The sequence below is a fragment of the Manacus candei genome, unplaced genomic scaffold (genome assembly GCF_025592945.1).
Source record: "Manacus candei isolate 608988 ecotype Guabito, Panama unplaced genomic scaffold, ASM2559294v1 h1tg000014l, whole genome shotgun sequence".
NCBI classification, from domain to species: Eukaryota; Metazoa; Chordata; class Aves; order Passeriformes; family Pipridae; genus Manacus; species Manacus candei.
This window is the reverse complement of record NW_026138062.1, coordinates 19678429-19690228: the sequence shown is the minus strand read 5'-3', so window position 1 is coordinate 19690228 and position 11800 is coordinate 19678429. Positions and strand designations below refer to the sequence as shown.

Here is an 11800-nt window from a genome sequence, read left to right as displayed (position 1 = left end):
TAAATTCTGGGTTGGTATTTTCACAATACATATGATCAGAATGGAGACCCAAAGCTGACTTAGCATTTTGTTCATGTCTGAAATCCCTGTCGTATTTGTCAAATGACAGGCATCATGCAGAGTGTGCCGTGAGTCAGGCTGACCCGGCTGAGAGCCAGGAATGTTCACTACATGAAGGATTTTGCCATTCCCTTTGTTCACCTTCATGGCATTTCTGCCAGCCTGTGCCCCTGAGCTTTGCTGGTTAATCTGGAGCTCACTCAAATACCACTAGTGCCATTCTGCATTGTGCCATTTACACTTAAAAACTACCATTCTTAAAGCAGGACTGGTTTTGTTGGTTTTTTTTAAAATATGATTGGGATCTTTGTAACAGCAACTTTTGTAGGGAAGAGTGCAGAATAAGATATAGCATAGTACCTGCTGTTTTGAAGGTGGTTGTGAAAATACAGGACATGAAAAAAGGGAGTAACACTCAAAAACAAGGCTGGAAAATCTCCCCCAAATCCACTTATGAGCTTCCATGATATGGGAACTGATTTGTCTTCTGACCAAATTCATCAGGAAAGTAGGACTGTTGAATAGAGGATTTGCAAAAAAAAAATAGTTTAAACCTATTTTTAAATAATATGCACCATAGGTGACCAAATCATTTGTCTTAGGTTAATTCAGTTAAGAGGCTTTGTACTAATCTTATTTTTCATCTTTTAAAGGATCTTTTCTTAATATAGTGGGAGGATGCTTTACTGTTTTTGGAGCTATTATACAATTATAAACATGCTATCATCCAGCTTCCTGCTATTGTGAATGTTTGGTTTGAGATAAAATAATTTGTTTTAAAGGAAGCTTCCTAAATACACAATACTTTTTTTTTCTTCATCTGTGTGTGGCTTGATTTACACTGTAAGTGCATTATATGTAAAATGAAAAGTATAACTACTGTTTTCCAAAAGCCAGACTTTTTTAATCCATTCTTGATGGTGTATGGAAGTCATGAGCATCAAATAAAGCCTCACATACATATAGGTTATATGTTCACGTATAAATTATATTTATATAGCTGCACTTAAGTATAGATGCAAGCAAGCTGGAAAACCTGCTGGGAAAACTTTAGGTGCAGATATTCAGGATGTTGCAGTTGTGTGCTTGCAACAGAGGTCAAGTCTATGTCAGGACAAGGTTATTGGTGCATTCTTTGGAGCCCTGTATGATGCAAGATTCACACTGAAGTACTTTTAAGGATGTTTACTACCTTTTCCTGAGTGTACTGTTCCTATTTTCCATAAGTTAAGCATGAAATTTGTTAATTTTTAAGCAAACTTCGCATTGTCTTTAGCTTGTTTTCAAAATAAAGCTCAACAGCCAAACTTGGTGATCTGTGGTGTGTCCTTTAATGGAGACACCAGCAAATGACGCTAATGAAAGGGTGGTGGAGCTGGGGGAGAAGTAGATTTGTTCTTACAGACAGGCAGTTTCTAAGATCATGCCACATGCCTGTGTCCCTTTTAGCTTTTGAGCCTGTTAGATGGTGGAAGGAAATTTACTTTAGTCAGTGGTGGGAAAATAAGCATGGGGAAGGAGGGAGAAACTTGTGTGTACTGAGGGAAAGCTCCCAGCATGTACTAATGCCATATTAAATGCCAGGCAGTTCGTATGGGAAGACGACCTAAAACACCCAGAGTGCAGCGAAAGCTCGTGCTGGAACTTCTGCCCTCACAGACAAAGTCCATGAAGCATGGGACATGAATCCATGGAAAGAACTAGGAGATGCTTGGGCTTTTTTTATTTTTAAATAAATAAATAAATATAATAAATACAAGTATAATAATAGTTAAGAGTCTAATAAACAAACATAGCTGTGCTGTTCTGAAGAAAACCATGTTTCTAGCCCAATGAATTCCAGAAAAGGGTTAGTATAAAAATTACTTCATTAGACAATTATCTTTGCAAATATTTTTAAAACTCCTTATAAGAAAGAAAATTAATCCTAATGCTGAGACACACTTTGTCACTGATGTAGCAAAATCACTAACCTATGCATCCGTGTTTATTTGTTGGAGGGGGGTGTGTTGGTCTCTCCCGGGTCCCAAACACCCTCATGAAATTCAGCTGCTCTTTGCCTGTGTAGGGCTGTTGTGACCAGTCGATGTGTATGATCTGGGCTTGCAGACCATGATAAAAGCTCTGAGTCCTCCGTCCTCTAGTTGAAGCCTTGCAGCTTTAGAAAAGATGCATGGGGCAAGTTTTTGGCATGAAAAAATACTTAAGGCCTGCAAGACAGAAAATGCAAGAATTCAGCTATGCCAGCTGACGTCTGGCAAGGTGTGCACATACTTTTGTTCGTACTGGTAGGGTGGGAGGATGGAAATCAGACATGTCAGTGTTAGCAGAAGCTTGTGGTTTAGAGAGATTGGAGCTGCATTCTCACTGGCATTGCATGTTCTAGTTGTAGGAGGATATTTTACTGCTATGGAGGAAGCAACATAGAGCCTATAGTATTGTTGTCATACTATGAGTTTTTCTGGAATGCTATACACAAATATTTTCACCTAATTAGGGTGTTTCTCTGCCATGGCTTAGTAAAGAATGTTATTAGCTTGGGCACACTTAAAAAGGAAAAACCAAGATCATGGGTTGTTTTAGTTCAGAGAAATGCCTATGTCTGTTCACTACAGGCTACGGTTGCTAATTTTCAACTGGGTTTCAGGTTGTTGGTTAAGATTAATTTGATTCCTGAAACCTACTTCCAGTAGAGTGCATTCTGCTTCTTGTGGGCTTAGGAAATCTTGGAAGTGGTGGCATGGGAAACATCCTCACTGGGGAGACCACCAGCAGCAGGACAGGGTGTTCCCTTGCCAGAGCATCTTGAGAGGAAGCAGAACCTGGAACTGAGCAGGACGGAAGGGGAGGGATCATAATGGGGTCGTTGTGACAGTATAATTGCAAGCAATAAGAAGGTTGTGGTTTGTTTGCTGACCTTTATTTCATTACCAGTTGGCAGTACCAACCAGAATGAACTGTCCTGCAGAGAGGACGCAGGATGCCCTGCATCCTCCAGGGGCAGAATGTGTCTGGGCTTACACCAGTAAACCATTTCCAGCTTCCAGGGCAGAGCTGATGCCACGGTAATCTCAAGGTAGCATTACCAAGAAAGGTGATGCTGGGAAGTGGAAAAAGCCTGTCCAAACCATGGCCTGAGAGTGTCCCTGAGGCACTCCTGAAGCAAGACCAGCACGTAGGTCTGTCTGTTGCACCAGGTGCTGCCTCAGGGAAGTTCTTCTTGAGGCCTGGGGCCTATAGGGCAGCAGGTGGAGCAAAGTTGGCCTGCAGGGAGCTGGAGCACGTCTGTCGCTCCTGTTAGCACTTGTGCTGGGGCTTTGAGAGGGACAGCTGGTCTCCAGGTGACACTGATGGCAGGGGGCTAGAGGCTGCTGCTCTGAAAAGGCTGACCTGGAGAGGCTATGTCCCCTCCCTGGTTAATTCTGCCTGTTACAGACAGGGAAATGGTGTGATTCAGGCAGACATCTATAATCCATGAATTTTACAGCCTATGAGCTTTATTCAAGAAAAAATTCTGCAAATATTTAGTACTTGCACTAATATCCAGAGGCTCCCAACTTGGTGGTTTTAGTGCATACATTTTTGTCGTGCAACTCCAGAAGAACTGATTTTACTGTAATTGTAACAACTTAAGTGATGGAGGTCCGTGATAATGTAGGACTAAGCAGCTAGTCTTGGTAGACCATGAGGTGTACTTAAATCAAGTTTTCTTCTCACAAATATTTCATTTTTATGAAAACTAAAGGAGTAGCAAGCTTCTAGGCTTGGTTTCATTTGCAGTGAAATCATGGCTTCTATTCCCACTGGCAATTACCATGAAACTAATAGCAACAGTTTTAACTGAAAAAACTAAGATAATAAAATTACCTAAGGTTTTGTAGCAGCTGGAAACAATGTGTCAGGACTGCCTGACAGGGCGATGTTTCACAGACTTCCAACTGCCTATGACCTATACTTTAAAGGCAGTTGTAGCGAGATGTTTAGAATAAACATTTAGATATTGTCAAGTCAAATGAGAAAATGATCATTAATACTTTATTTGACCTTGCAGTGTTTCCTTTGTTTTTTTCTTTTTCCCACTCAGAGCTGATTTTCTTCTTTCCTTTGTCATTTTATTGAAAAGTCTAAAGGTTCCATTTAAAAGAAGAAGTTTTAAAATACAGGATTAAAACATTCAAATCAGTGCCTCTAACAAGGCAGGGGAAAAGTGCAGAACTTTACATATGTTTTTACACAAGCACATGCCTTTCTTTGGAAGTATATACATACATTTTGTTTCTTCTTACTGCAGTTCAGATGTAGTTTCTACATCTGAGACTCCAGGATGGACAGTTTAAGGTTATTGTTGCTTGATTCATCTGCTGCCTCCCTTCTTCTCCCTCTAGTTGTAGCTTTAAGTATTCTGAGATTATATTTTGGTTATACCTGCTCATGGAGGGGAGCCCTAAGAGCCTTGCTTGATGAAAAAGTGCATAAAATTTGACTTGAGAAGGTGCTTGGCATACTAACAATTTTAGAAAATTAGTATTCACACTGAGGCTGGTTTGTGAACTCCTTGAAAAGAGCAAGACACAGAGGGCCAAGAGACAAATTTTTTGCCTATCATTTGGATGATCCAGGGCCTGGCTCTAACAGCATGTTAAAGCAGCTGTGAGGGAAGTGACCCAGGAGGGTGTGTTTCCTTCTTGCTGACAGCTGGGATGGTCTCCACTGGCTATGACCAAGTTTTCTGAGATGCTTTACTCTCCCTTAAAATTCTTTTGTCCTCTTAAAGCCAGTTCTGAGGAGAAGGCAATGGACTCACCTGTGGTTTAGCTTACTTTTCCAAGCTGGTAAATCTGTCTAATTGTCTGTGATTCAATTGTAGATGACAGGCAGTCCTAGACTCCGAACCTTCCAAAGCATCTGATATCATCTGATTACAAGAAGTATTTAAATATGCTTAGAAGCAGGAAAAATGTATTGCCACAGTTGTACTAGGATCATAATACAGAATGTCTAAATCCAAAGGCAGTCTATAACTCAAAAATTTAGTTTGGAATTTATGTACATTGATTTGCTCCAGAAATCCCATTTTTTCTGTAATTGGTTTAATTCTAATTGTATAGCAGACAACCAGTCTGTTCTCCTGTTTTAAGTTAATGAATATATAGGAAAAACCTGAAAAAATTAACAAAATGTATGAATCTTAAAAATTCTAGTGAATTTCAACTGTGTACCATAGTAATACTCATCTTGGGTTTTGTTCAGTTTTGGTTTTTTTAAATCCAGAGTTTTGACAGCAATCTTACTAAAACTAGTTGCTTTACAGGCAACAGATAAATATGTGCATGTAGTAAGAATCCCTATGTACGAATATTTTTCCTTTTTCTAAGAAGTTGTCATCATACAAATCTGAAAATAAACGTGCTTGTTTACAACAGTGATCTGCCATCTAAACATGGGTATGCAACTGCAGACAACAAAGTCGATTTTTAAGATCTGAGAATCAGGGCACTGGGGATTTGAATCTCATTGGCTTAAAATCCAGGGGATGCCCATAGACTGAATGTCTTATGTTAAGCGCAATTTTAATGCACAGTGCTATAGTAACATTTCAGTGAGGACTTGGATGAATGTTAGATTGAGAGATCAGAGAATGATTTAGGTTGGAAAAGACCTCTAAGACCACAGAGTGCAACCTCTTACTAATCACCACCTTGTCTACGAGACCATGGCACTAAGTGCCACGTCCAGTTTTTTCTTAAATGCCTCCAGGGATGGTGACTACCTCCCTGGGCAGTCCATCCCAATGTTTAACAACCCTTTCTGTGAAGAAATTCTTCCTGATGTCCAACCTGAATCTCTCCTGGCACAACTTGAGGACCTCTTGTTCTGTTGCTAGTTGCTTGGGAGAAGAGGCTGACCCACACCTGGCTACGACCTCCTTTCAGGTAGTTGTAGTGAGTGATACAGTCACCCCTGAGCCTCCTCTTCTCCAGGCTAAACAATCCCAGCTCCCTTAGACACTCTTCATAGGACGTGTGCTCCAGATCCTTCACCAAATCCGTTGCCCTTCTCTGGACTTCCTCGTAGTGAGGGCCCCAGAACTGGACACAGCACTCAAAGTGTAACCCCACCAGTGCCGAGTACAGGGGGACAATCACTTCCCTGCTCCTGATGGCCACACTATTGCTGATACAGGTCAGGATGCCACTGGACTCCTCGGCCACCTGGGCACACTGCTGGCTCATATTCAGCAGCTGTCGATCAGCACCCACAGGTCCTTTTCCTGGGCAGCTCTCCAGCCACTCTGCCCCCAGACTGTAGCGCTGCATGGGGTTGTCGTGGCCAAAGTGCAGAACAGGGCACTTGGCCTTATTGAACCAACGCTCATAATGAATCTGCAATTCCTGCCCTGCTCTGCACCTGTATAGTTAGTTATTTTTATATATAGGTCTGTGGTTCTTCCCATGTCACGGAAAAGATGTATCGACTGCCCCGTCAGCTTGTTGAGTACCTGACGTATCAGGCACAGCTGGGCTGCCGTCCCTGGGGTGACTGAGGGGCATGAACGAACCTCCAGCGCCGGCTGCCCCGGTGGTCGCCGTGTGAGGGACCGGCACCGGCGGCCCGGCCAAGCCTCCCTTCTCCCTCACGCATTTCCCGCTGTCCCGGGGGCGGGGCGGGGGCGCGGCCCGGAAGTGACGGCGCAGAAGTTCGGGCGGCGGCGGGGGCCGGGAGCGGGAGCCGCGGCTCCTTCGGTGGCGGTGCCCAGAGCCGCGATGCCGCCCAAGCCCTCGCGTAGGGCAGGCGCCGCCAGGAGCCAGCGCGCCAGCCCCGACGGCGGCTCCGCGCCGCCCGCCGCTCCCCGGTAAGCGCCGCCCGGGCCGGGAGCCGCTCGGCGGGACGGCTGGGGGGGGGCGGGTGGGCCGCCCCGGGGCTCTCGGCGCCCGGGGGTCCGGGCTGTGCCCTCTCCCGGGCTGTGCCGCCGGGTGGGGCGGTGTCACCCCGGGGCGGCTCCGGCAGCGGGTGGTGTGAGTTCCCTCGTAGCTCCGGTGTGCGGCCGGTCCGCCGCACCGAGTCCCCGCTGGCGATGTCTGACGCTTTTCCTAGGCTCGAGATCGGAGAGGCTGACTTCGTCGTGCTCTGTGATGCCCTGAAAGTGTCGGAGAGCGTGAGGGAGAAAGCGTGGAAGACGTATGAAAGCCTATCCGCAGTGGATGGAGCTCTGGTAAGTACCTGCTGCTCATGGCATTGCTCTGTGGTAGTGTCTGTCCTGTGCTCCGGTTCAGATGATATTGAGCCATTACTTTGCTGCACCGGGGCCCAAGTGTCTCACAACCAAAGCTTGTGCAGTGTGACTTCAGTCTAACTTCACTTGGAAAAAAACGAAGTTGGGTATTGCCATATTCGTGTCTATATAAACTGGCTTCCACAGATTCCCCTTTATTGTTAATGTTTTGCAATAAAGGTATGGGCTAAAGAATTCTTTTAGATGGCTAATAAATCACAGTAGGAAAAAACACCACGTGATCAGCTAAATATTCAAAGTGTAAGTTATTTCAAATATGTCTTGGTCAGCTTTATACAGCTCATCTTGTTGTTTCTCTGTATCTTTCCTGCTGCCTCCTTTATGAGGCTGCAGAAAGGATCTGGAGAAGACTAGTGTGAAGAAAGGAATGTTAAACTCTTTTTTTTTTCCTACTGCATAATGATAACCTGTATGTACCTACCATTGAGGTATTTCCATTCGAAATTAGTCACTGGGCATGTGTAAAGAAATTAATAAAATGTTAGGCCTTTTTGTGATTTTTGCTTTTCCTTCTCAGTATCACTGCTGTGTCAAGAAGCTGACTCAGAGAACAGCTGTAATACAATTAAATCATGTCAGAAGCTTGTTATACAAACACATCTTAGGTTTGTAATACCTAGCTGCGGTATGACTTGCTGTGTGGACCTGCATTTATATATATGTTGCACTTCTGCTTACTCTTCTGCAACTTGAGCTGACCTGCCAGGGCTACCACACTGTAGTTATGGTTGGAAGGGACGTCTGGAGATCATCTAATCCAATGCCCCTGCAGGGTCACCCAGTGCAGGTTACACAGGAACACGTCCAGGTATGTTTTGAACATTACCGGATAGGGAGACTCCACAATCTCCCTGGGCAGCCTGTTCCAGTGCTCTGCCATCCTGAATGTAAAGTAGTTTGTCACTACTACTACCTGATAGTCTGTAGCTTTTAAACTGCAGTGTGGATTTACCAACTCTTATTGCTTTTGAGTTTTACAACCAAGTTTAGTAACAGCATGGGAGAGAGACTGTACAGCTCTTTCAGTAACAGACACTTTTCTGGCCATAGGTGTTCACAGGAAGCATTTCCCAAAATGCCTAGTCTAGCTCCTTTCATATGAATGAAAACAGGAGTAGTCAGTTCTCTTGAGGGGAAAAAAGCAAGACAGATTTCAGCATAATCCTACAAATTTCACTTACAGGCCAAGTTTTGTTTGCACCGATTTTCACTAATTTGTTTCACCTAGAGCTAGACAGATAAGATACAGGATACTCAAAACCCTTCAGCACCTGAAGATGACTTCCTTTACCTATTCATAACAGGACAAGGACCAGACCTTCATTATGATTTATAGCTAATATTTGTTGTCATAAGACCAATTGCTAAGAGCCTTTCAATGTATAGGGAAAAAAAAATCTACATTATATTGTGTTTCAATCCAAGTCCTTTTCCTCAAACTTTCAGATGTATCAGCAAAGTGTTGAAATGAGTAAGCTCACAAGTGTGTGCCTCTGTGGGGACCTGGAAGGCACTGGAGCTGCTACTTCTAACTGAGAACAGACTTCACTTGACAGTGAAGTCAAACAAAGTAACAGCCTGGCTAATTGCTGCTGCACTTTTCAGGTCAAGCTGTTATCGTGGTGAGCCTGGCTTCTCAGAGTGACACTAGTTCAAGATGCAGGGATTTGGGAGGAGGCTGTATTTAAATGCCTACTCCTTTCCCTCCTCTGGTAGAGGGGATATGTTGGAGGAGCTGTCGCAGGGCTTGTCCTGCAAGCACCAGCTGCATGTTTTTATCAGTAGGGGTCAGTACTAACCAGTTCTGCACTGGAACAGAAGCTGCTTGTGTAGCAACTTTCTGTTCTTAAGCAAAAGGGGAAATGGCAGGCCACTAGTTGAGACAAATACCTACCAGAACACTTGTGTTTAACGTTGTAGTTTGTTTTACTTGAAGAAGCTTAAATCATCAGGCCACTGATGGAAACAGAGATAGCACCTAATGATCCCTCTCTCAAGCCATTTACAACGCACAAAGACCTGAAACATTACCTTCCCTGGCCTTATTCTTTATGGTTGATCTCAGAATTGTGCCTGCCAAGCCTTTGAGGATGTGGAGGGGACTTGCAGTGCTAACTAGGAAGCAGCACGGCCCAGACCTTAGGTACTGTGGTAACTGGCAGAGATTCGGAGTGCAAACATGGGTGTGGACATAGTCTGAACATCTACTGTATCCTTGCTCAGTGAATATTTAGTGACTTAAAGTGAAAACATCTTTTAGTGCTGTCCTTTTGGAGTCACTTAGGGTACATGTAACCATGTGCAGAGACTCTTCAACCAGGTACATGCATCTTAAAAGTATAAAATCATTATTTTAGCAGGTGCACAAAAGATTGCTATACTGTAGTGATGTATCAGCCTAAATGTGCCTGCACTTTGGTGAGACACTTTGCTGGCCAGGAGGCATCAGTCAGGAAGGAGAAAGTTTGGTATCTGCTGCTCCCTGGAATGAATGCAAATGCCCACTGGAGCCACTGGCACCACCAAAACTGGCTGACACGCTGCTTTTTTTCCCTTCAGGATGTCACACCTTTCCACACTGATATTTTTTCTTTTGAATATTTGAGCTACTAGTGATGCTACTTCTCTCTGAAATTTCAGCTTTCTTATCTTGCACAGCTGTGCACTGTAGCTTTCCTTACACTCCTGTCAACTTATCTGTTTCCGCAGTGTGTGAGTCAAGGATACACAGCTGCACTCTCTTGCAACTGGGCCTTGGGTCCTTGAAACAGACTGAACTCCTGTGAGAGGTGTGAAGGAGGAGAAGGGTGATGAGAGAGATGGTAACAATCTTTCTGGAAAATGTGGCTGACTTGTAATTGTAAAAACTAGATCTGCAGAGGGGGATTGTTCAAATCACTTCAGCTGCCTGTTAAATATGGTGGTGTTTTCCTTTGTAGCGGGAGAGCATTAAAGCTTTCCTCTGTGACAGCCAAAGTTTAATGACACTCCTACAATAAAATTGTAACTCAAAATCTCTTAGACAAAATCCCAAATGCTGATTCCAGAGATGTTGTACTGAATCAGCACTCTTGGTGTGTGGAGGGAAGGTATCTGGCATGTGATCAGAAAGGTGTTTTCTTTTTAAATTCTTTTTATATCTGGTGAACTCCCACACAAGTTTATTGTACACATGGAAGTGTTTATCTAAGTAAGAGCTTTTACATTAGTGTCATACAAATACTTCTGTTGTCTCTATCATTTCTCTTCTTTACCAAACCAAGCTACCTAAGTAGCTTGGTTTTAAACTGCAGTGTGGATTTACCTAAGTAGCTTGATTGTAGTTTTTACTGTCTTAATTTCAAAACTCTTGCACACTGGCAGTTGTTGGCTTAACAGTTGGCTCTGATACTTGCTTCTCTTGTATTTTAATTTTTTGTAACTCTCCTGAAATTCGTATTATGAACCAATAATGCCCGTAAATTCTAGATGGAGTGGACAGATTTAGTGGAATTACTAATGTACTTTGGTGAGCAGCATGTGATTGTTGGTGTAGGAAATACTAGAAGAGGTCCAGGAAGCCAGACTAATACTGCTATGAAAAAGCTCAAGGCATTTGTTATGTTCTGATACTGTATATTTTGGTAGAGAACAATAAAATGAGAATCTAAAGTAGAATACTGGGTGATATAACCAGAAAAAAAGCCTTGAGTGAATTGTTGCTGAATATATTGCAAAGAACCAGTGTGAGGAACAGATGACATGCTGACTAAATTGGAACCAAACTTCTGCAAAGAAAATTGAAGTGGTTTAGGAAATTGATAGAAATTGGAGTCTGCCAAGGACCTTGAGACATAGAGTCTGGTGTGCTTCACCCTCATCAGCTCAGTTTGCTCTAATATGTAGTGCATGGGTAGGAGCTCCATTTTTTTGTTTGCTGTTTGTAACTGTTTTGGAAATGTGGCTCACTGTTCTCCTGCTGCTGCTCAGCTGTTCAGACTCATGAATTCCTGAGCCATTTTTATCAAGTGTTTGTCTGACCTGCTGTTAAAAAATTCTCATGGTGAAAGATCTACGGTCTGCATAGTTAGTCCTTCCTAGTTTAACTTTCTTTGTCCATGAAATTTTTCCCCAAGTACTGTACTAATTTGCTTCTGTGTTATAATTCAAGCCAGTGGTCATTAATGTATTTTTGCTGCCTTTTTTTTTTCCCCAGAAAGTTTCTATCATCTAAAGATGTTTCAGTCATCTTTCCTTGTTTTTAATTACTAATCTTACATTCTGAAATTCTCTCCAACTGGTGATTTACACTGGTATGCAGATACTGCAGAGCACTTGATTCAAAAAGAGTTGAACTGTTTTTAGTGAAGAAAACTTAAAAGGTGAACTGTAGCTTAAGCCAAGAAATGAAATAATGAATTCTTAAATATAACAAGATTGCTCTATATAGACCATAGAGTTATTGAT

General features: G+C 42.9%; 1 protein-coding gene across 1 annotated transcript in view; it reads left to right on the top strand.

Annotated features, from left to right (window-relative positions):
• The first annotated feature begins 6733 nt into the window (after nt 1–6733).
• Nucleotides 6734–11800, top strand: part of RB1 (RB transcriptional corepressor 1) — a 71458-nt gene continuing 66391 nt past the window's right edge. The window contains exons 1-2 of the mRNA XM_051779310.1: nt 6734–6913; nt 7156–7273. Coding sequence (XP_051635270.1) covers nt 6825–6913; nt 7156–7273 — 207 coding nt within the window. The 5' untranslated portion in view covers nt 6734–6824. The remainder of the gene's footprint in view (nt 6914–7155; nt 7274–11800) is intronic.